Below are 24,710 nucleotides of genomic sequence, written 5' to 3'. Positions count from 1 at the left end.
ACATTCATTAGTTAGAAATATCTAAGAAAATATTCAGTGAGAATCATCCTCCAAGATCCTACAAAACAAAACTTAAAGGTAAGCTGGTGTGAAAGGTTGTGGACCCGGAACGACTTAAAGCCGTAAACATAAAATCTCAATCTAGAAACAAAATAAAGTACAGTTTAGCTGAAGTGTCCGTTTCTTTGCGGTCAGAAGTGTTACGGGTTAAAGAGGGTGTTTTCTTTGTTTTATGATTTAAAAGTAAAAAAAAGTTTGAGCTTCTTTGATGTTATTGTCCACCCCTTTACGTACGAAACAAAACAAAAAAGCGATTAGCTTTCCCCGAGCGTGGTGGGTCCTATATATCCTTTGTCTTGATCCCCTAAGTCACAAGCACTCACACTCGCAACGATTTTGGACCTGGAATTGAAATTAGACTCTTACCATCACAGATCTTTATCGACACTGAGTGAGTGAGCAAGCTTCACTTATCTGATACATTCTCTAAAAGATGAATTGCCTTCAGAATCTTCCTAGGTAATGTATTCACTCATTCTTCTTCTTGCTTTCCAGAAATTGTATATTTCCTGTTGTTCTTTTTGAGTTATTTGATTCGACTTTGTGTTGATGATCGTTACTGTTTTCAGATCTTTAGTCTCACCTTTGTTGGGCTTTGGGGGCAATCAGAGAGATCCTTCTTCGTCTTCTTTGAAGATGCTGGTACCACACTACTTCATCTATTGACTCGTTTGATTAATAAAGATTCATTCATTCTTCCTTTATTTTTAACTTTCTTGAAACTTGTTTTGCAGCTTCCCATCAGAGCCAATGATCCTAAATTGCGACTTGTTTTACAGGTAATTTACTGGCCACAGAATGTTTTGACATATTGTTTATTTACATGTGTTGATTGCTATGTTTGAAACTAGTGTAAACATATTCTGTTTTGTGTGTAGGCGGTATCAGATTCGAAATCGAGCACAGATATGAGTGGTGGTGTTTCCAAGGAGGAGGAAGAGAAATCTGATGAATATAGCCAAGACATGACTCAAAAAATGGGTGCTGGTATGCTTTTTACATTCTACTTTTATATATATATATGTATATGTATGTTCACCATGGAAACTCTAATGATTAGATTGTATTATGGTGTTATCATCTAGACTAGTTCTTCAAAGTGACCTTTCTTGTTCCTCTTAATCATGCACTTCAGTCACTGATTGGTTGCTATGCCTTTTCATCTCAGTATTAACCTACAGGCACGAGTTAGGAATGAACTACAACTTTCTTCGTCCAGATTTAATCTGTGGATCTTGCTTACAGGTTTCAATTTTTCATCCTTCCTTGTGTTAACTATTGAAATTTTGTGTTACTACTATCTTTACTATCTGCTCTGATCCGCTTTGTTTGCTTATAGACTCCTGAAGATGTTGACAAGCTCCGTAAGATCGGAGTTAAAACCATATTCTGCTTGCAACAAGATCCTGACTTGGAGTATCCTTCCAAATCCCCCTCTTTTTTATGTTCATTCTTATGTTTTTTTCAAATTTCGAGGAATAATATGTAGTGTGCCTTGACCAATGATACTTGCAGATATTTTGGAGTAGATATAAGGAGCATTCAAGCATATGCTAAGACATTTACTGACATTGAGCATATTCGCTGCGAGATAAGGTATAGCCTTTGGTAATGCAACTAGAGTATATGGGGAACTAAAGTTAGTCATCACTATTTGTCTCTACTGCTAAAACCTGGAAACCATTGTCATCCCATTACCATATGCATAAAACAATTCACACCATGAACACACTCAATCTTGACTTTGATGTAAATCTTTGGTGTAACAGAGACTTTGATGCATTTGATTTGAGAATGCGTCTTCCTGCTGTGCTTAGTACACTGTACAAAGCTGTTAAACGAAATGGAGGAGTTACATACGTTCACTGCACTGCTGGAATGGGAAGGGCTCCTGCTGTTGCGGTATGTTGCTGAAACCGCCACTTTGCTCTTATCTTTTTCCTCCCTTTTTCTCTGTAGCACAATGTTCATGGTGCTGTTGAATCTTCCAATGAAACAATGTTTTAGGACTGTTGCAGATAGTTGTTGTCGTAGTTATTGTGCTTCTTTGGTTGGATGATGAAGGAATGAACATGTGTTTACTTTTTGCTGACTAATACTGAGAAGTGGTATTGATTTCAATTACAGTTGACATACATGTTTTGGGTGCAAGGCTATAAACTTATGGAAGCTCATAAAATACTTATGGTAAGATGCTTATGGGTACTTCTGGTTTCTGTTTCCTACACATGATTTTTCCTGGTACCTTTATTGATTAGCCCAACATATTGAACTAGTGTTATTGACTGTGTTATATTATGTGCTCTAAACAAGTTGAGGCACATTTTGTAGTAATATCTACTTAGAAAATAGCACTCAAGACTACATATTGGGCTAGTTGATTAAATAGTATAGTATCACTAGACATCTTATTATTCAAAGAGGCACACCTAACACTGGTCTAAGCAAACTATCTCTGACAATTCATGGCAGAGCAAACGAACATGCTTTCCAAAGCTGGATGCTATCAGAAATGCAACAATTGACATTGTAAGTCAACAGTTCTTTATATGTCAGAATGCTTGCACATATGTTTGTAGCTTCTCAGTTTCATTTTCTAGCATAAGTTACAACACATATTGATTAGTTCATTGATTCCTGACTACTGTTTCCCGGGACATAAAAGCTTACAGGACTCAAGAAGAAGACTGTCACTTTGACACTGAAAGACAAGGGTTTCTCCACAGTAGAGATATCTGGCCTTGACATCGGATGGGGACAGGTGAATATAGCTCTTATTATAAGTCGAATCAAATATTTTCTTGATTCATTGATTTTAGAAGTATGGTAGATGATTGAAATCTAGCATATGCACATTTCTCATTTCTATGCTAAGAAAAGCCTATGATTGTTCAAACTACTTGAGAGAATGTATATAATGCATTCACCATCTGTGCAGAGGATACCTCTGACACTGGACAAGGGAACAGGATTCTGGAGCCTAAAGAGGGAATTGCCTGTGAGTTTTTTCTTAATGACCTAGAAAGCTTATTAGTGTCTACCTTTTTTGTATTAGCATTTTCTAACCATGGCTATAATTCTGAAATGCAGGAAGGACAGTTTGAATATAAATATATCATAGATGGGGAATGGACACACAATGAGCAAGAGCCGTTTACAGGACCTAACAAAGATGGTCATACCAATAACTACGCAAAAGTAAAATGTCTCTTTTCTCTTAACAAAGAGTTGAACAAGTTTTGATGATTGAGTTGATGCTGTGACGTTGCTGTTATAATGAAACAGGTAGTGTATGATCCGACTAGCGTGGATGGAGCAACTAGAGAGAGGTTGACGAGGGAAGACCCTGAGCTTCTTGAGGACGAACGCTTGAAACTAGTCCAGTTCTTGGAGACTTGTTCTGAGGCAGAGGTTTGAGTGTTGAGAGCATCCTTGTAACTCTGTGAATGTACCCCTTACTAGTAACAAATAAAATGCTTTATGTTGTTCATACATAAAGTTATGTTTATAGCAAAAGAAAAACATGAAGTTAGTTGTACCATGTTCAAGTATAATGTACTACATTTAAGACTTTAAATGTTTGTTTTTTTCAACTATATTCTTTCACCATGTGAAGCTTAGGGTAGTCCTTTTCAGAAATACATTTCTTAATCAGCACTGTTTAACATTTTGAGAATGTATTAAGACAGAAGTCTATGGATGATCATACTCTTAATTTGTAGAGATGAGCAAGATTGTGTAACACCAATGCTAAAGTCAATCTGTAGCACATAATGGCCGTATTGAGAGCAGCCTATCCTGTGTATCTATGATGCGTATAAATGATCAGAATGAAATGCTTTCATTTTTTCATCTTAGAAAGGATACAAAGATACAAAGATGATGATACTAAGCTCTACATGTTTGCATTACAAAAAGAGATTCTTTTCACGTTCTTGTGAGGGCGCAAGGACTCCTCTTCTTTCTCACACTATGCCTTATTCACCCGAATCTTCTGTCCTTCCAACAACTGAAAGTTCAAAACATTCAAAAAATAGATTCTACACACTACTCTGTGTTTATATAGGTGAAAAGATGAAGTAAACTTACAGAGTTGTTTAGAGCCAAAATGGCAGCTTCAACATCCTCTTGTGTAGAAAATGTCACAAACCCAAACCCAGAGGATTTGGAAGTGCCAGGCACTCTTGAAACCTTGGCACTGACTACTTTCCCTTTCTCAGAAAACAAATTCTCAAGCATCTGTTTAGTAACAGTCTTTGCCAGATTCCCTACATACACTTTATAAGGACTATCTACAAACGCCGAATCCTCAGACTGAAGCAATGACAAATCAGGAGACGATGATGACGCTATAGGTTTCTCCGTGATGTTAACCTTCACCTCACGCCCTTCAATGGTCTGACAAAAAGAACAAACCTTTCGTCATTTTTATTACAGAAGATGGTGAAAGAAGAGAAGAAGAAAGCTCACAGTGCCATTTAACTTGTCAATCACAGCATTGGCATCTTCAACTGATTTCATTGTAGCGAATCCAAACCTACGGCTTCTTCCTGAATACTTATCATACATCACCTGATGAGACAAATCAAAAGCATCAATCTTTAATGATAAAAACTATGAAAGAAACTGATGCAGCGACAAGAACCTGAACATTTTCAGCGGCGCCGTGTTCTTCGACGAGTTTTGAGAGCTGTTCGTTATCCACAGTTCTGGGTATGTTTCCGATGTAGACACGCCTTGAGGACTCTGCGTTAGGGTCTGAAGCGGGTTTTTCTTCAGTCTCCACCGCGTGGGGAATGAATCTCACCCTGGAGCTCTGTGCTCCCGCGGGAGAAGGAAACGGTTTGAGTGAGAGTACATTGGTTTGTCTGTGTGGAGAGGTGACGGATTGGGACGGGAATGAAAAGACTGTAGGTTTGATTGAAACAAGAGGTGTGAGGAACGTAGCCATTGTGTCGGAAGGAGAAGCAAGAACAAGAGAAGTGTTGTGCTTTCAGACCTTATCCTCTCTCTCAAGAACAAGAGAAGTAATGACTCAATTTAAACCTAATTAAAATTTGACAAATAAACAAAATTACCTAAAATCATGGAAATCATAACAAATAAGCTAAATATTTTTCCATGATTTTAGGATAAATCATTAGTTTAATTAATATTATTATTAATTTTTTTATTTTGATATCTATATATTTATCATGATATTTAAAATAATTAATAAACCCGAACCTATTTTACGTATATGTATACTAATAATTTTTAAAAGTACATTTTAATATATAATTATCATGATATTTAGGACATTTAATTAATAAATCAATGACAAATAAGCAAAACTGACTAAAATCATGGAAAACATGACAAATAAGCAAGATCAAAATAATTATATATCTACGTATTTTATAGTTATATTATCTAAATTAATAAATTATGGACTCAAATTAAATTATTAATAAAGTAATGACTCAATTTAAACCTAATTAAAATTTGACAAATAAGCAAAATTACCTAAAATCATGGAAATCATGACAAATAAGCTAAATCACTTCATAAATAATAGTATAGATATCGAAATTATCCAGAAAACTATAACCAAATTGGAAGCTTTGATTTGGGCAATGGAATGTACGAAGAACTTACGACAGTTTCAGGTTACGTTTGTAACGGATTGTTCTCAATTAGTGAAGATGGTTTCGGAACCAGCAGAATGGCCAGCTTTTGAAAGTTATTTGGAAGATATCAAGCTTCTTCGGAAAAGTTTCCTCAACTCATATATTGTTCATGTACCTCGGACGGAGAATCAACGGGCGGACAGCTTAGCACGTAGTGCTAGAAAGCAACCGTCTTTCGTCGTTCACATGGATGCATAGTTACCCAATTGGTTTACAGAGTCAATATGAGTCGGTAAATGTCTTGCTGTCAAAAAAAAAAAAAAAAACTATAACCAAATTGGATTTGAAATTTTCTTGGATATATAAACAGGTTCCTATATGTTATCCGAATTAAGTGGAAAACTAAAATAATTAACCAAATTTTACAGATATCCCAATATTATTCGTACTAGAGATTTGACCGCGCTACGCGCGGTTTATTTGTCTATAAATTTTAAATTTTTAATATTAAATATAACATAAAATATCAATTTATAAATAATTAATTTTACTTTTATGTTATATTATATCATTTATTTGTTTTGATATAATATTTGATAAATTCAGAAGAATTTTTTGTTTTAATATCATTAGTTTATATTTAATATATATTTTAGATAAGTCTCTATTAATCTATTAGTAACTGTGTCTAAATATTTATTAAAAGTTTAAATATTCTATATTAAATATTTTTTAAAAAAATTCTGTTATTTTATATATCATATATTTGTTTATATATATATCACCTGATTCAATTATTAAATTATTATTTGAAGAATAGGTAAATAACCTTAATTTCATATGTATATGGTCATTAAAATAATGTTCATAAAATATGTATCACTTTGAATATATAAATATATAAATTATTACTATAAATTGATTCAATAAATATATGAAATTTTGAAACAATAATATATTTTTAATATTATTTTTTGGCATTTATTATTATGTAAATAAGTATATTGTATAGTTGTAAAATTAATGATTTCATGTCTAGGTATAAATAAAAGTACTTGGATAGATTATGTGCACTACCCAAATGCAATTATTTTACTGGTATCGTGTAGAAAATATATAACCTTATCATATTGTTTGTATGTTAGAGTAGAAACATACTTACATTATTATTTTAGTCTATTAAATTAACTATTAAACAGCTTGAGATGGTGTTTTAATAGCAAGAAGAAAATTAGAAATGTTCTAAAAAATTGTAATGCCTTCTAAAATGCATGGATTGGTGATGCTCTAACCTAAATTTATCTTTAAACAAACTAATTTGGTATACCATTAGAAGTAAATGATGGAAAAATCTATGGTAAATATATGATGGACTGGAGGTAACAATTAAAAAGAAAATTTAGTTGTATTGTGATTTACTGAGCATGATTAAAAACCATAAACATATCTTAAACTGTATTTAGTTTAATACTAATGTACATGATGATTTGTTTCAGTGGTATATGCCACAAGCCACAAAGTTCCATTATCTATTTAGTTTCTTTAGTAAATACAAAAAAAACTCTGTTTTGGAAATCTTTCGGACATAATTTATGTTAATTTATTTTGATAAAAAAATTTAAAAACATTTAGAGTAGACATCAAAATAAGTTTTGAGATATTTTTAGTTCATTTTCTTTATTCATAAATATGATTCTTTAAAAAGTTAAACAGATTTAAGACAATGTTTTTCATTTAGGTAGTTAAACATTTTACCTTTTTATCTGAAAAATTATCATCTGAAATACACTCTAAGAATAGCTATGTTTGTTTCATCACTGCTGGTTCCAGCGGCAGCATTAAAAAAAATACGGCAATGGAGAAAAAAAAACAGAATTGAAAGTTAAAACAACGCCGATTGAATGCTAAAGAAATTATATTTATGAATGCTGAAATTTTTCGTCTCCCTTTCGTTTGTTGTTAGCTGCCACATCGACTGGAAAAAAATTCTATAATGCTTCACCAGCGTTGTATGTTGCCGTGAGGAAAGACTTAATTATCGGACGCTACCGCTGGACGCACTGGTGATGAAACGAACATGGCTTATATTGAAATAGGCTTAAGTTGTAGAAATTTTTACGCGCTACAGCTAACATATATATTTTAAAAACAATTGTGTATGTTTTTAGTATGTTTTGTTTTATATTTTATTGTTTTCTTTTTTATTTATCTCTTTTCTGTAAAATTAACTTAATAAGTTAATATTATCGTAAGCGTTTTTGCATCTAAATGTTAATTATTTTATTAATATTGAGATGGTAATGTTACTGCATGTAGGCATTTTTATAAACAATATGTATTATATTTGAGTCTGACTACAAAAGAAGAATAGTGCAACAAATATAGCGAATGAGAGGAATATATCTCTAGTTCGATTTATGTTTTATATTTTTAAGATGTTGATAATGATGTGCATTTAGTTATCATGTATGGTCGGGTCGGTCGTGTAATATTTTGTTTGGGCTTCTGATTTTTTTCAATTTTATGATTTTTAATAATATCTATGGATTTATCAAAACTGATTCATATATATATATATATATATGTAAATGTTTTTCTCTCTGTTTTTAAATTTTTTTTCTCTGTGTTTAAAAAAAAAGATATATAAGTAAATATTTTTAAAATATTTTCTCTCTCTATGATATATAAGTAAATGTTTTTTAAAAATATATATAAGTATATTTTCTCTCTTTAAGATATATAAGTAATTAAAAAAACATATATAAGTAAATGTTTTTAATAATCTTTTTCTCTCTGTTAGGAAGAAATGTTTTTTAGATTGTGTTGTCTCCTTTGTTTCGATCTTATTACAAATCCCACATTTACTTATATATCTTTTCCAATTTATTTATAAAGTGAATTGTTTAAAGATTTGTAGATTGCAAGTTGAACAGCAGCCTGTTGAACAAATGCATACTGAACTTCTGTAAAAAAAAAGGGTAAACTCTACGCAACGTAAAACGAAACACAATTGTAATGTAGTGATGCAGATGTGCATGGGCCCTCAAGTGCCAATGTTCAGTGAGGGACCCTTTTAAGTGCTGGCGTAGGGGTGGTTGGCCTTGTTTTCTTCATCACAACTCATCGCTGGGTTGGATGACTTACCATTACCCCCATTAGCCTAAAAGTTTTAACCACAAAGTGAGAGAGTTGTCGGTCCCGAGAGTTGTGTAGTTTTTAAGAAATTTAATTACCTCCCCGTAGTTGTCCATCAGCTCAGAAACTTCTCGCCCCATAGTTGTCCATCAGCTCAGAAACTTCTCGCCCAATAGTTGTGTTGTCCCCATTACCGTATACAAATATTTCCACTCTGTATCTGTGAATAAAGTTAGAGACGACATAGAGCTTAACGTTAACATACATGTGGAGATAGTATTAATACAAAAGTAAACCAAGGATACGTACGTTTAGATTATAACAATCGATCAGCTTCATATGGCCTACCACATCTTCAAATTTGAAAATAAACTAATATGAGTGACCTCTAAATAGGCTGGCAAAAGAAAACGACTGTGGAAAATCTTACTTAACTAATGGAATGTTGGAGTTACCGTATAAATCACCACTCATGTCGCAGTGAGCTTCAAAAACTTCAACTGAATATGGAACATGAACATCTGTGACTCTTTCAAGAGCTGACTCCCAATGCTTAAATAATTGTTATACTCAATGTAAATATTGATTTGAATTTGAGATGTTAAAATAGTTTACCTTGTAAATACTTGGTACATGAATAGAAAGTTGAGGCTATTGATATCCACAAAGCATTGTCGTCCCATGCTTCTTACTTTAACTTAGACCCTCAAATTTTCATAATAAATTTACTTCAAAATTAAGTGGATAAGTTCGTTTTAGACAAATAAGAACTTGACATGCGCTGTCCAAGAACAAAGTATGGCTTTATTAGTGCTGGGGAGATGAAATTATATATATTCTATAATGTATATTGATAAAATGACCAAGCAAATCACCTTTATCACAATAGACGTTTAGCTCTTTTCTGGTTATCATCTGAATCAATATATCTGGAAAAACTGTAGGAAAAGTAATCACATAGAGTTAAAATCAAACTAATTGATGAAACACATATATTACGAAAACATGATATCTTTGTAGGAGCGCGTTTCAAATTGCGCCAAAAATCGCATGGGATAAACGAAGCAGAAATAACAAAGTAACAACGAACCAGATCAGCCACGACGATGTCATCTCAGCAAACTTAAAATGCTTAGATTTGGGATTAAAAAGGTGAGGGATTTTTGCGATTTACCATTAGCTGGAGCTGTCGCAAATGATTTTCCCATTGTTGTTAGCCATGGATGCGCTGAGTTTTGATTGACGGCTTTGTGGAGTGGAAGAGCAGAGACGAAGATATGGCATCAATTTATATATAAGAAAAAACAGAGGGAGGTAAAACGAAACAATAAAGAAAAGATTAAATAGCTTCATTGATTAATCAAGAGGACCAAGCGGAAACGGAGCTACAGAGCAACCAGTGAAGATGAAGGGGAAGAGTCGAGAAAAGATCAGTTCTATGCTTCAGAAGAAATTAGGTTTATACGAAAATGGGCTTGAACTGGGATATTTTAAAATGTATAGACAGCCCAAAGGCATTAGACGGAAGTAGTAATGACGTGTTAAAACACTTGTCCCTGATTGGTTGATTTATTATGAGGACGTGGCATGCCTCTCCATTGAGTATATTAGCCTTTTAGTATAGTATAGATATCTCTTCTTCTTTTTTTTTTTGAACAAACATATAGTATAGATATCTCTAGAACTTAAAAACTAAAGACCAAAAAATTCAAAACGAAATGCCAAGGCCTTACAGTTCGGTCCGTTTTAAAAACGGCTTCGACGTTCGTGCTTTCAGTTCGCCCCTCATCGACCGTGGTTAATCAAACTTTATATAGTAGACTTATGAAACAGGAAGTCAAAATGTTGTTAAATCAAAAGCTTAAATCGTGAGCTTATTCTCTAGACGAACTAGAACTTCTGTGGGATAAGATTACATCCACATAAAAGTGAGGGTAAAATAATTTTTTTTAAAAAGAGACCAGACATAGCTGGAAGGGGGAGTTGCCCAAACCGTTGAAACATATAATGAAGAACAGAACAAATGTTTTGTGGTACACAAACAAGTCTTCTCCTCCTGCAATGGACTGACCAAGTGAATGACAAAACCAAACTCCACTACTTAGAATCGAGCACCGTTTCATTTCAAAGCTACTAAATTTTACTTTTTGGCTTTTTGCTTCTTCTTATCCAATGATGCTAAGCCAGCTCCCAACCCTGCAGGAGCCGCCACGTTCGTTGTTTTCCCGTTTCCAGAGGTTTCTTTCTTCTCTTCTACCTTTTTGGCCTCCCCATTTTCGCCACTTTTCTTAGAAGAAGCTGCAGTTCCTGGATTGATCAGTTGAGATAGCTGTTGCACTGGAACACCACTCTGGGGACGAACCAGTAGCCCCTTAGCAGAGACTGTCACTCTGACACTGAGAGACAAGGGGTTCTCCACGGTAGAAATATCTGGCCTTGACATCGGATGGGGACAGGTGAGTATGGCTCTTATTATAAGTCGAATCAAATATCTTCTTGATTCATTTAATTTTAAAAGTATAGTATATGATTGAAATCTAGCATATGCACATTTCTCATTTCTATGCAAACGAAAAGTCTGACTGTACAAACTCTACTTGAGAGAATGTATATAATGCATTCACCATCTGTGCAGAGGATACCTCTGACACTGGACAAGGGAACAGGATTCTGGAGCCTAAAGAGAGAATTGCCTGTGAGTTTTTTTCTTAATGAGCTAGAAAGCTCTTATTAGTGTCTACTTTTTTTGTATTAGCATTTTCTAACCATGGCTATAATTCTGAAATGCAGGAAGGACAGTTTGAATATAAATATATCATAGATGGGGAATGGACACACAATGAGCAAGAGCCGTTTACAGGACCTAACAAAGATGGTCATACCAATAACTACGCAAAAGTAAAATGTCTCTTTTCTCTTAACATAGACTTGAACAAGTTTTGATGATGGAGTTGATGCTGTGACATTGCTGTTATAATGAAACAGGTAGTGTATGATCCGACTAGCGTGGATGGAGCAACTAGAGAGAGGTTGACGAGGGAAGACCCTGAGCTTCTTGAGGACGAACGCTTGAAACTAGTCCAGTTCTTGGAGACTTGTTCTGAGGCAGAGGTTTGAGTGTTGAGAGCATCCTTGTAACTCTGTGAATGTACCCCTTACTAGTAACAAATAAAATGCTTTATGTTGTTCATACATAAAGTTATGTTTATAGCAAAAGAAAAACATGAAGTTAGTTGTACCATGTTCAAGTATAATGTATTACATTAAGACTTTAAATGTTTGTTTTTTTCAACTATATTCTTTCACAATGTGAAGCTTAAGGTAGTCCTTTTCAGAAACATCTTTGTTAATCAGCACTCTTAACATTTTGAGAATGTATTAAGACAGAAGTCTATGGATGATCATACTCATAAGTTGTAGAGATGAGCAAGATTGTGTAACACCAATGCTAAAGTCAATCTGTAGCACATAGTGGCCGTATTGATAGCAGCCTATCCTGTGTATCTATGATGCGTATAAATGATCAGAAAGAAATGCTTTCATTTTTTCATCTTAGAAAGGATACAAAGATACAAAGATGATGATACTAAGCTCTACATGTTTGCATTACAAAAAGAGATTCTTTTCACGTTCTTGTGATGGCACAAGGACTCCTCTTCTTTCTCACACTATGCCTTATTCACCCGAATCTTCTGTCCTTCCAACAACTGAAAGTTTAAAACATTCAAAAAATAGATTCTACACACTACTCTGTGTTTATATAGGTGAAAAGATGAAGTAAACTTACAGAGTTGTTTAGAGCCAAAATGGCAGCTTCAACATCCTCTTCTGTAGAAAATGTCACAAACCCAAACCCAGAGGATTTGGAAGTTCCAGGCACTCTTGAAACCTTGGCACTGACTACTTTCCCTTTCTCAGAAAACAAATTCTCAAGCATCTGTTTAGTAACAGTCTTTGCCAGATTCCCTACATACACTTTATAAGGACTATCTACAAACGCCGAATCCTCAGACTGAAGCAATGACAAATCAGGAGACGATGATGACGCTATAGGTTTCTCCGTGATGTTAACCTTCACCTCACGCCCTTCAATGGTCTGACAAAAAGAACAAACCTTTCGTCATTTTTATTACAGAAGATGGTGAAAGAAGAGAAGAAGAAAGCTCACAGTGCCATTTAACTTGTCAATCACAGCATTGGCATCTTCAACTGATTTCATTGTAGCGAATCCAAACCTACGGCTTCTTCCTGAATACTTATCATACATCACCTGATGAGACAAATCAAAAGCATCAATCTTTAATGATAAAAACTATGAAAGAAACTGATGCAGCGACAAGAACCTGAACATTTTCAGCGGCGCCGTGTTCTTCGACGAGTTTTGAGAGCTGTTCGTTATCCACAGTTCTGGGTATGTTTCCGATGTAGACACGCCTTGAGGACTCTGCGTTAGGGTCTGAAGCGGGTTTTTCTTCAGTCTCCACCGCGTGGGGAATGAATCTCACCCTGGAGCTCTGTGCTCCCGCGGGAGAAGGAAACGGTTTGAGTGAGAGTACATTGGTTTGTCTGTGTGGAGAGGTGACGGATTGGGACGGGAATGAAAAGACTGTAGGTTTGATTGAAACAAGAGGTGTGAGGAACGTAGCCATTGTGTCGGAAGGAGAAGCAAGAACAAGAGAAGTGTTGTGCTTTCAGACCTTATCCTCTCTCTCTCACTTCTTTCATCTCCTAAATCAATTGGGCCGAACCAAGCCTTCACATTGTGGGCCTACTAAACTAGCAAAATATACAGATCAAGATGATTTAATGGGCCTAAGTAGGCTTAGACACATTTATCCGAACTAAGATTAATCGGAAAAAAAACGAACTGAATTAGTGAATTTCATATATACTAGGTTAAGATCCGCGCCTTGCGCGGAATGAATATTATATATATAAATTATTTTATATATTATATGTTTATAACATATTATGAAATATAAATATATATTGAATAAAAAGTCATTATCTACTACTTATATAATTAAATTGATGCGAACATATAAATAAATTTTATAAATTGAAAAAATATTTTTTCTATTTGATATGATATATAATTAAATTTAAATGATAGTAATATATATGATATATTTTAATATTAATATTTATCAGATGATGCTTTTTGCTCATATTTTTTTTTTATCATTTGTATTTGTTATGGCAAAAAGTCTAAATTAGTGATAACAGAATTTGCACTGTGGAATTAATGGTTTAAGTAATTTATAATATTTAGAAAAATTAAGTTGTCAATATTTTTTCAAATTTTTTATCAAAAAAATTTTCAAAGTAAATTTCAAAATTAAGATATTTATGTATTTTTATATGGCATATAGTTTAATTTAAAATGATACATATATTTATATATCTTTTATTTTTGATACTTATTAAATGAGACTTTTTAACTTATATTATTTTTTAATTATTTGTATCATATCATAACAAAAGTTTTAAATCATAGATCACAAAATTTGAATCTGAAACTTTTAACAGTTTTAGTAATTTATACTCGTTTTTAAAAATTCAAAATATAATATATAAATATTTTTTTAAATTTTTATTATATGGTTACTACGATTGTTTAATTTATTTTAATAGCTTAAAATTAAACAAATATAATTATAATACACACTTATTTTTATCAAATCTTTATTATTCAAAATCATTAATTATCATATATACTTTAGTCACATTAGGCAATTATGTAATGTTATTTAAAGAAATAATGAAACACATTAATAATGTATTTATTGTGGTTTAATAAAAAGCTTATTATATATTTAGATGGACCAACCTATTTCTCTAAGGATTCTAAGAATCATTCTAGTGATGACATGTGGCTACAAAAAAATATTGCAATGCTTCTCAAATAATATATAGGGGATATATCTAAACAAATTCTATATCTATGAAACTCAAAGCATCAAAACCAATCTGAGAATTGAATAGACACCAAAATACAGTTTATATACCTAAAAGTATTAAATTTTATATAACCATATTCATAAATTGATTATCAAATGTTTTATTTTATTTAAAATATTTTAATTATCTTAATTACCTGTTATTTTATCCAAAAATTCGAATAACTCAAATTTTCTCTATAAAATCAGAACTATTAAAAAAATATACTAGGTGTTTTACCCGCACATGCGGGCATAATCATCTTACGAATAGTTATTATTTTATATCTTATTAATCCAAAAATTGGCATAATAAAACTCTAGATGGTGAACATTTTGAAGGAAAAATATTATGGTGAATTCTTTGTTTCTCAAAATTTATATCAGTTATGTTAAAATTTTAGTCAAATTATTGAAAGGTAGATCCCACTTTTTTCTTCTAAATTCCCCATGGAGGAATAAATTTATAAGAAAAAATTTTCCTATGCAATTTTGATAAGGAACAAATTGAACAAAAATTCATATTTTTTTCATTGCTTCAATTCTTCAAAAGAAATTTTATTTTGTTCATTTTTCTTCATTTTTCTAATGGTCACCAATTGAAGCTATAATGTTTTTGAAACTGTTTTTTAAATTTTTATTTTTAATTTTTTAGTATTCATTTTTTATTTTATAAAATTTTAAACCCTAATTCAAAAACCCCACCCCTTAACTCTAAACCCTAAGGTTTGGATTAATTAACCCAAGAGGTATAAGTGTATATTTACCTCTTTAATGAAACATAATTTTGTGCTTGAGCCTTGAGTGCTAGTTTGGGAACATAAACTTGGTTTGGTGCTAGCCTAGTCTTTTTCTCATTTTATTATTGATTTTATAATTAATTATTAATATAACATATAAATTTAATATTATTAAAATAAAATTCGTGTTTTATTATATATAAAATTCATTACGAGTTTTGTGAAAATTAATAAATACTCTGTTAAAAACTAATAATAAATCAATGAGCTATATAAAAGCTTAAAACCTAATAAATATGACAAATAAAAAAATAAGAATTTTAATACAACATATAGATTTAAATATTATTAAATAAAAATTCGTTTTTAATTATATCTTAAACCCATTATAGATATCAATACTATTATTTATGAAGTGATTTGGGTTATTTGTCATCTTATCCATGTTTTTAGCTAATTTGCTTACTTGTCATTTTTTCATGATTTTAGGATAAATCATTTGTTTAATTAATAATATTATTAATTTTTTTATTTTCATATCTATATATTTATCATGATATTTAAAATAATTAATAAACCCGAACCTATTTTACGGATATGTATACTAATATTTTTTAAAATTACATTTTAATATATAATTATCATGATATTTAGGACATTTAATTAATAAATCAATGACTAAGCTAACACATAATAAAAACATGACAAATAATCAAAACTGACTAAAATCATGGAAAACATGACAAATAAGCATTTTTCCATGATTTTAGGATAAATCATTAGTTTAATTAATATTATTTTTATTTTATTTTGATATCTATATATTTATCATGATATTTAAAATAATTAATAAACCCGAACCTATTTTACGGATATGTATACTAATATTTTTTAAAAGTACATTTTAATATATAATTATCATGATATTTAGGACATTTAATTAATAAATCAATGACTAAGCTAACACATAATAAAAACATGACAAATAAGCAAAACTGACTAAAATCATGGAAAACATGACAAATAAGCAAAATCAAAATAATTATATATCTACATATTTTATAGTTATATTATCTAAATTAATAAATTATGGACTCAACTTAAATTATTAATAAATTAATGACTCAATTTAAACTTAAATAAAACTTGACAAATAAGCAAAATTATCTAAAATCATGGAAATCATGACAAATAAGCTAAATCACTTCATAAATAAAGTGATTTGGGTTATTTGTCATCTTATCCATGTTTTTAGCTAATTTGCTTACTTGTCATTTTTTCCATGATTTTAGGATAAATCATTAGTTTAATTAATATTATTATTAATTTTTTTATTTTGATATCTATATATTTATCATGATATTTAAAATAATTAATAAACCCGAACCTATTTTACGGATATGTATACTAATATTTTTTAAAAGTACATTTTAATATATAATTATCATGATATTTAGGACATTTAATTAATAAATCAATGACTAAGTTAACACATAATAAAAACATGACAAATAAGCAAAACTGACTAAAATCATGGAAAACATGACAAATAAGCATTTTTCCATGATTTTAGGATAAATCATTAGTTTAATTAATATTACTATTATTTTTTTATTTTGATATCTATATATTTATCATGATATTTAAAATAATTAATAAACCCGAACCTACTTTACGGATATGTATACTAATTTTTTTTAAAGTACATTTTAATATATAATTATCATGATATTTATGACATTGAATTAATAAATCAATGACTAAGCTAACACATAATAAAAACATGACAAATAAGCAAAACTGACTAAAATCATGGAAAACATGACAAATAAGCAAAATCAAAATAATTATATATCTACATATTTTATAGTTATATTATCTAAATTAATAAATTATGGACTCAACTTAAATTATTAATAAAGTAATGACTCAATTTAAACCTAATTAAAACTTGACAAATAAGCAAAATTATCTAAAATCATGGAAATCATGACAAATAAACTAAATCACTTCATAAATAAAGTGATTTGGGTTATTTGTCATCTTATCCATGTTTTTAGCTAATTTGATTACTTGTCATTTTTCCATGATTTTAGGATAAATCATTAGTTTAATTAATATTTTTTTTTCATATCTATGTATTTATCATGATATTTAAAATAATTAATAAACCGAACCTATTTTACGGATATGTATACTAATATTTTTTAAAAGTACATTTTAATATATAATTATCATGATATTTAGGACATTTAATTAATAAATCAATGACTAAGCTAACACATAATAAAAACATGACAAATAAGCAAAACTGACTAAAATCATGGAAAACATGATAAATAAGCATTTTTCCATGATTTTAGGATAAATCATTAGTTTAATTAATATTATTATTAATTTTTTTATTTTGATATCTATATATTTATCATGATATTTTAAATAATTAATAAACCCGAACCTATTTTACGGATATGTATACTAATATTTTTTTAAAGTACATTTTAATATATAATTATCATGATATTTAGGACATTTAATTAATAAATCAATGACTAAGCTAACACATAATAAAAACATGACAAATAAGCAAAACTGACAAAAATTATGGAAAACATGACAAATAAGCAAAATCAAAATAATTATATATCTACATATTTTATAGTTATATTATCTAAATTAATAAATTATAGACTCAACTTAAATTATTAATAAAGTAATGACTCAATTTAAACCTAAATAAAACTTGACAAATAAGCAAAATTACCTAAAATCATAAAAATCATGACAAATAAGCTAAATCACTTCATAAATAATAGTATAGATATCGAAATTATCCGGAAAACTATAACCAAATTGGAAGCTTTGATTTGGGCAATGGAATGTATGAAGAATTTACGACAGTTTCAGGTTACGTTTGTAACGGATTGTTCTCAATTGGTGAAGATGGTTTCGGAACCAGCAGAATAGCCAGCTTTTGAAAGTTATCTGGAAGATATCAAGCTTCTTCAGAGAAGTTTCCTCAACTCAGATATTGTTCATGTACCTCGGACGGAGAATCAACGGACGGACAGCTTAGCACGTAGTGCTAGAAAGCAACCGTCTTTCGTCGTTCACATGGATGCAGAGTTACCCAATTGGTTTACAGAGTCAATATGAGTCTGTAAATGTCCTGCTGTCAAAAAAAAAAAAAACTATAACCAAATTGGATTTGAAATTTTCTTGGATATATAAACAGGTTCCTATATGTTATCCGAATTAAGTGGAAAACTAAAATAATTAACCAAATTTTAACTTAGGATACAAGTTAACTTAGGATACAAGTTATCTTTATCCTAGTTAAAGATAAACATATATAGAATAAAAGTGTTTTTCTAATGAGTTTAGGAACTAAGTCTCTTTATAAGAAGATGGTGAGTTGTGCCATGAACTTGTGAGTTTAGAGATTATTTGTGAGAGCTTAAGTTTTGAGTGATTTTCTTAAGCTAATAAAGTGAGAGTTCTATAATCTTTGAGTTCATCAGTTACTTGTGAGATCATACACAAACACATTACGCTAATAATTGGTATCAGAGCAAAAATTCTGAAACCGAAATCGAGAGATGGGAGATCTTTCAATCGTGACTACCAAAACAAAAGATGGATCTTCATCGATCAAGTGTCCAATGTTAAGTGCTGCAAATTACACAGTATGGACCATTCGTATGAAAATTCTTCTTAAAGTTCATAAGGTCTGGGAGATTGTGGAGACAGAGACATCCGATGATGAGAAGAATGATATGGCCATAGCTCTTATTTTTCAATCTATCCCGGAAGCATTGATATTACAAGTGGGAGAACTAGATACCGCGAAGAAGGTCTGGGATGCTATAAAAGCTCGTCACCTTGGAGCAGATAGAGTCAGGGAAGCCCGCCTGCAAACTCTCAAAGCAAAATTTGATCGCTTGAAGATGAAGGAAACCGAGTCTATCGATGACTTTGTCGGCAAGCTATCCGAAATATCATCTAAGTCTGCAGCGTTGGGGGAAAACCTTGATGAACCAAAGTTGGTTAAGAAATTCCTCTCGAGTTTGCCGCGGAAAAATACATACATATTGTGGCCTCGTTAGAGCAAGTTCTTGATCTCAATATAAACACTTTTGAGGATATAGTTGGACGTCTGAAAGCATACGAGGAACGGATTGCTGAAGATGAGACAGATGGTCAAGAGGATAAAAACAAACTAATGTTTGCAAATTCAGATAATCAACAATCAAATCGTGACTACGGCAGCAATGAGTACCGAAACAGAGGAGGTCGAGGAGGAAGATCGTTTGGTAGAGGTAGAGGTCGTGGTAGATACTATCGTGAGTTCGATATTTCTAAAATTGCATGCTTCAGGTGTGATAAGACCGGACACTTCGCCTCCAGCTGTCCCGACAGACTGCTGAAACTTCAAGAAGCGTATGAGAACAAAACGGATGAGACGCAAGAAGCTGACGGTCTACTTATGCATGAAGTTGTGTTCTTGAATGAAAAGAATGTGAAACCTATGGATTTTGAAGTTGGTTCTGATAGGATATGGTATTTAGACAATGGTGCTAGCAACCATATGACGGGAAAACGTGAATACTTTTAGACTATTGATGAAACAGTGACAGGGAAAGTGAGATTTGGAGATGATTCCCGAATAGACATCAAAGGGAAAGGCTCAATACTCTTCATAAGTCAAAACGGAGCAAAGAAAGTCCTCGCTGATGTCTACTATATACCAGATCTTAAGAGCAACATCATTAGTCTTGGGCAAGCAACTGCATCTGGCTGTGAAGTTAAGATGAGAGGAGGATATCTTACTCTCCATGATAAAGAAGGAAAGCTCATTGTGCAAGCTCAACGATCAGCAAATCGCCTTTACAAGGTGTTAATGGATATTGTCGACACAAAGTGCCTTAAATTAAGTACTCAAGAGGAGTCAAGCAGATGGCATGCCCGGTTGGGACATATTGGAGCAAGCGCAATGAAACTAATGATGAAGGAGCAACTTGTAGTAGGATTACCAAAGCTTTCTTTCGAGAGTGAGACATGTGAGTCATGTTTGCTTGGCAAACAAGCAAGGCACTCATTCCCAAAGTCAACAACATTTCGAGCCGAGAAGGCGTTGGAACTCGTACATGGAGACTATATGTGGTCAATACTCTTAAAGGAGAAAAGTGAAGCTTTCGAGAAGTTGAAGATGTTTAAAACCATGGTGGAAGGAGAGACAAAAGAAAGAATCAAAACGTTGAGAACCGACAGAGGAGGTGAATTCACATCAAACGAATTCAAAATCTACTGTGAAGCTTCAGTAATCAATCGACATCTTACAGCTCCATACTCTCCGCAGCAAAACGGTGTGGTAGAACGTCGTAACCGGACCTTAATGGAAATGACCAGAAGCATTCTTAAGGGGATGAAGGTTCCTAACTATCTGTGGGGAGAGGGGGTTAGACACTCGACCTATCTCATAAATAGAGTTGCAACCAAGGTGCTAAAGACTTCAACACCGTTTGAAGCTCTTAAGAAACGAAAGCCAAACATCGAACACTTGAAGATTTTCGGATGTATTGCATATGCCAAGGCTGAAACGCCACACCTGCGGAAGCTAGATAACAGGAGCAGAGCTCTAGTACACTTAGGCACGGAACCAGGGTCTAAGGCATACCGTCTATTTGATCCAGATAGCCGAAAGCTCGTGGTAAGCAGAGATATTGTCTTCGACGAGAGCAAAGGATGGGATTGGACTAGACCCACGAAAGATGCTTCAAGCGAACCTGGAAGCTTTAAGATATCGTTTGGAGAATATGGCAATAATGGTATGAGAGAAGATGATCACTCTGAAAGTACTCATGAGAATGAGACAGTCGATGAAGATGAGGAAGAAGGGGAAGAAGAGTCACAAGTGCCGATCGGAGAGGAAACAGAGAACGCTCAAACAGAGGTTAGACGATCAACACGCATCAGCAAGAGACCAGCCTATCTTGATGACTATATATATCTAGCAGAGATTGAAGGAGAAAAGCTGCTACTTCTTTTGAACGAAGAGCCATACGAGTTTGAAGATGCAATAGAAGAGAAAGTATGGAAGGATGTGTGTGATGATGAGATCTCATCTATAGAAAGAAACAGAACATGGGATTTAGTAGACCTTCCCGCAGGAGCCAAAGCCATAGGCTTGATGTGGATTTTTAAGGTGAAACGCAACTCAGATGGCACCATCAACAAACACAAGTCGAGACTGGTCGCAAAAGGTTACATACAGCGACATGGAATAGACTACGAAGAGGTTTTCGCACCAGTCGCTCGAATAGAGACAGTTCGATTCATCATTGCTTTGGCGGCTTCTAACAATTGGCAGGTGCATCACCTCGACGTAAAGACCGCGTTCTTACACGGAGATTTGAAAGAGAATGTATACGTAAGCCAAGCTAAGGGTTACATAGTTGAGGGAAGCGAAGAGAAGGTGTATAAACTAAAGAAGGCACTCTACGGGTTGAAGCAAGCTCCGCGAGCGTGGAACGAAAAGCTGAACAGAGTCCTTGAAGATCTTAAGTTCATCAAGTGTTCTACAGAACCGTCGCTGTATCGAATGAGGAAGGATGGACACTTGCTACTCGTGGCTGTTTATGTCGACGATCTACTCATAACCGGTTCAAAGTTTGAATTGATAGAAGGTTTTAAACAGAATATGGCGGCAAAGTTTGAGATGACAGACCTAGGTCTACTAACCTACTACCTTGGTATCGAGGTTCTGCAGTACGAGGGTGGTATCACAATAAAACAGGAAGCTTATGCAAAGAAAATCTTGGAAGAGACAAGTATGATTGAAGCAAATGCGACGCAAATTCCCATGGATGCAGGCCTGAAGCTGTCTAAAGCTCAAGACGAGTCTAGCGTGGATGAGAAGGACTTTCGTCGAGTCATAGGGTGCTTACGCTATCTAATACACACCCGACCAGATTTGGCATTCGCAGTAGGAGTGTTAAGCAGATATATGCACGAGCCAAAGGAGTCACACTTTGCAGCCTTAAAGCAGATATTACGGTATGTTAAGGGAACATACGCTTTTGGTCTAGACTTCAAACGCTCGAGCAACTCAACATTGATAGGCTATAGTGACAGTAGTCATAATGTGGATGCTGATGATGGACGGAGTACTACGGGTCACCTGTTTTATTTGAATGATTGTCCTATAACATGGTGCTCACAAAAGCAAGAAACAGTCGCCTTATCCTCCTGCGAAGCTGAATTCATGGCTGGAACTGAAGCAGCTAAACAAGCCATCTGGCTGCAGGAGTTACTTGCTGAAGTAATAGAGAAACCGATTGAGAGGGTGATGATTCGCATAGATAATAAATCTGCAATAGCCTTGACCAAGAATCCTGTGTTCCATGGGCGAAGTAAACACATTCATAAGCGATACCATTTCATTAGAGAGTGTATTGACAACAATCAGGTCGAAGTAGAGCACGTCGCCGGAAACCTCCAGAAAGCTGATATATTAACCAAAGCCTTGGAAAGATTAAAGTTTGCAGAGATGAGAGAGCTAGTGGGAGTGAAAGAGTTGAAAGATGGTGACTTCAAGTTTAAGAGGGTGAATGTTGGAGATAAACTTGAAGTTAACTTAGGATACAAGTTATCCTTATCCTAGTTAAAGATAAACATATATAGAATAAAAGTGTTTTCCTAATGAGTTTAGGAACTAAGTCTCAATATAAGAAGATGGTGAGTTGTGCCATGAACTTGTGAGTTTAGAGATTATTTGTGAGAGCTTAAGTTTTGAGTGATTTTCTTAAGCTAATAAAGTTAGAGTTCTATAATCTTTGAGTTCATCAGTTACTTGTGAGATCATACACAAACACATTACGCTAATATTCTCCACGGTAGAAATATCTGGCCTTTACATCGGATGGGGACAGGTGAGTATGGCTCCTATTTTAAGTCGAATCAAATATCTTCTTGATTCATTTGATTTTAAAAGTATAGTATATGGTTGAAATCTAGCATATGCACATTTCTCATTTCTATGCAAACGAAAAGTCTGACTGTACAAACTCTACTTGAGAGAATGTATATAATGCATTCACCATCTATGCAGAGGATACCTCTGACACTGGACAAGGGAACAGGATTCTGGAGCCTGAAGAGAGAATTGCCTGTTGTGGGAACCGAAATTCGCACTGTCGATTTCCGTTTAAATAAGGAAACTAGGAAAACCCTAATTTCCCAGAGGTCCCGGATCTCTGCGAGAGCCAACGACAAGTGATCGAATATATGCGGAAATCATGAAAAGATAACAAACGAGTTTATAGAAAACAGTAGATCTTATTTCGAGTCCGCGTAAGAGCGTTGCGATCATTACAAGAGAATACAAAGGCTTTGGCCGCAGGGGCCGTCAGCGAGTTACCTAGTTCTAGCAACATAAAACCCTAATCCTAGTTGAGTCGCAGCTCGATAACAAAGGACGAAAAAGATATCTAAAAGGCTTAGATTGATTTCGGACTGAACCTTGTTAAAGGCTGCCTACGTACCCCTTTCGAGGATCAAGCCGAACGTAGTTCAATTGATAGAGCTGGACAAGAGATCGAACTGCCTGGGCGAGTTCGTCTAGTAATTGAGTGCCAGTCATAGAAACCGAACTTGTCGAGAATAAGCCTGAAGTTTCTAAGTGCAGAGAATTCCGAATCTAAAAAGTTCTCCCTTCTGCTCCTCGCCTAGGACTCCTTATATACTAGCTCCAAGGTCGGTTTACGCTTTTACTCTTCTGCCCTTAAGCCTGAAACTAGTCCAGTTCTTGGAGACTTGTTCTGAGGCAGAGGTTTGAGTGTTGAGAGCATCCTTGTAACTCTGTGAATGTACCCCTTACTAGTAACAAATAAAATGCTTTATGTTGTTCATACATAAAGTTATGTTTATAGCAAAAGAAAAACATGAAGTTAGTTGTACCATGTTCAAGTATAATGTATTACATTAAGACTTTAAATGTTTGTTTTTTTCAACTATATTCTTTCACAATGTGAAGCTTAAGGTAGTCCTTTTCAGAAACATCTTTGTTAATCAGCACTCTTAACATTTTGAGAATGTATTAAGACAGAAGTCTATGGATGATCATACTCATAAGTTGTAGAGATGAGCAAGATTGTGTAACACCAATGCTAAAGTCAATCTGTAGCACATAGTGGCCGTATTGATAGCAGCCTATCCTGTGTATCTAT

General features: G+C 33.3%; 3 protein-coding genes and 1 long non-coding RNA gene across 9 annotated transcripts; 1 reads left to right on the top strand and 3 right to left on the bottom strand.

Annotated features, from left to right (window-relative positions):
* The first annotated feature begins 265 nt into the window (after positions 1 to 265).
* On the top strand, positions 266 to 24,516 carry LOC106402566 (phosphoglucan phosphatase DSP4, chloroplastic). Of its 3 annotated transcripts, XM_048741078.1 has the most exons (15): positions 266 to 519; positions 630 to 702; positions 795 to 839; positions 939 to 1,047; positions 1,229 to 1,305; positions 1,400 to 1,476; positions 1,576 to 1,656; positions 1,830 to 1,962; positions 2,188 to 2,247; positions 2,533 to 2,589; positions 2,726 to 2,821; positions 2,999 to 3,058; positions 3,151 to 3,258; positions 3,346 to 3,444; positions 24,287 to 24,516. In XM_048741078.1, the coding sequence occupies exons 1-15, from the start codon at positions 494 to 496 to the stop codon at positions 24,317 to 24,319; spliced, it is 1,134 nt and encodes a 377-aa protein (XP_048597035.1). In that variant the 5' UTR covers positions 266 to 493; the 3' UTR covers positions 24,320 to 24,516. The 3 variants fall into 3 exon arrangements, with proteins under 3 accessions (XP_048597035.1, XP_048597036.1, XP_048597034.1); XM_048741079.1 differs by lacking the exons at positions 2,999 to 3,058; positions 3,151 to 3,258; positions 3,346 to 3,444; positions 24,287 to 24,516 and adding exons at positions 11,440 to 11,499; positions 11,595 to 11,702; positions 11,790 to 12,099; XM_048741077.1 differs by lacking the exon at positions 24,287 to 24,516 and having other exon boundaries at positions 3,346 to 3,656.
* Positions 3,883 to 5,092, bottom strand: LOC106402581 (30S ribosomal protein 2, chloroplastic). Its single transcript, XM_013843355.3, has 4 exons — positions 4,706 to 5,092; positions 4,531 to 4,632; positions 4,150 to 4,458; positions 3,883 to 4,069 (listed from the first exon to the last, which is right to left on the bottom strand). The coding sequence occupies exons 1-4, from the start codon at positions 5,009 to 5,011 to the stop codon at positions 4,031 to 4,033; spliced, it is 756 nt and encodes a 251-aa protein (XP_013698809.2). The 5' UTR covers positions 5,012 to 5,092; the 3' UTR covers positions 3,883 to 4,030.
* On the bottom strand, positions 8,400 to 10,423 carry LOC125578427. Of its 4 annotated transcripts, XR_007316526.1 has the most exons (6): positions 9,979 to 10,423; positions 9,680 to 9,742; positions 9,260 to 9,585; positions 9,114 to 9,157; positions 8,903 to 9,024; positions 8,400 to 8,829 (listed from the first exon to the last, which is right to left on the bottom strand). It is a non-coding gene; the product is annotated as an uncharacterized LOC125578427 (long non-coding RNA). The 4 variants fall into 4 exon arrangements; XR_007316524.1 differs by having other exon boundaries at positions 9,260 to 9,343; positions 9,420 to 10,423; XR_007316525.1 differs by having other exon boundaries at positions 9,680 to 10,423.
* On the bottom strand, positions 12,325 to 13,538 carry LOC106402595 (30S ribosomal protein 2, chloroplastic-like). Its single transcript, XM_013843365.3, has 4 exons — positions 13,148 to 13,538; positions 12,973 to 13,074; positions 12,592 to 12,900; positions 12,325 to 12,511 (listed from the first exon to the last, which is right to left on the bottom strand). Exons 1-4 carry the CDS (start codon positions 13,451 to 13,453, stop codon positions 12,473 to 12,475), a joined length of 756 nt encoding a protein of 251 aa, XP_013698819.2. The 5' UTR covers positions 13,454 to 13,538; the 3' UTR covers positions 12,325 to 12,472.
* Positions 24,517 to 24,710: the final 194 nt, after the last annotated feature.

This window comes from Brassica napus, chromosome A9, assembly GCF_020379485.1.
Source record: "Brassica napus cultivar Da-Ae chromosome A9, Da-Ae, whole genome shotgun sequence".
Classification (NCBI taxonomy): Eukaryota; Viridiplantae; Streptophyta; class Magnoliopsida; order Brassicales; family Brassicaceae; genus Brassica; species Brassica napus.
The sequence above is the reverse complement of the archived record's forward strand: the minus strand, read 5'-3'. Positions and strand labels throughout refer to the sequence as shown.

Bases quoted from the DNA above. Each gene is read 5' to 3' on its own strand.
- LOC106402566 (XM_048741078.1), top strand. From the start codon at position 494: ATGAATTGCCTTCAGAATCTTCCTAG. The intron at 1,657-1,829 runs GTATAGCCTTTG...TTGGTGTAACAG, and splicing joins CATATTCGCTGCGAGATAAG to AGACTTTGATGCATTTGATT. The intron at 3,445-24,286 runs TTCTTGGAGACT...AAACTAGTCCAG, and splicing joins AACGCTTGAAACTAGTCCAG to TTCTTGGAGACTTGTTCTGA.
- LOC106402581 (XM_013843355.3), bottom strand. From the start codon at position 5,011: ATGGCTACGTTCCTCACACCTCTTGTTTCAATCAAACCTACAGTCTTT. The intron at 4,459-4,530 runs GTGAGCTTTCTT...TCTTTTTGTCAG, and splicing joins TTGACAAGTTAAATGGCACT to ACCATTGAAGGGCGTGAGGT. The intron at 4,070-4,149 runs GTAAGTTTACTT...TTGAACTTTCAG, and splicing joins TTTTGGCTCTAAACAACTCT to TTGTTGGAAGGACAGAAGAT.
- LOC106402595 (XM_013843365.3), bottom strand. From the start codon at position 13,453: ATGGCTACGTTCCTCACACCTCTTGTTTCAATCAAACCTACAGTCTTT. The intron at 13,075-13,147 runs GTTCTTGTCGCT...TTGTCTCATCAG, and splicing joins GCGCCGCTGAAAATGTTCAG to GTGATGTATGATAAGTATTC. The intron at 12,901-12,972 runs GTGAGCTTTCTT...TCTTTTTGTCAG, and splicing joins TTGACAAGTTAAATGGCACT to ACCATTGAAGGGCGTGAGGT.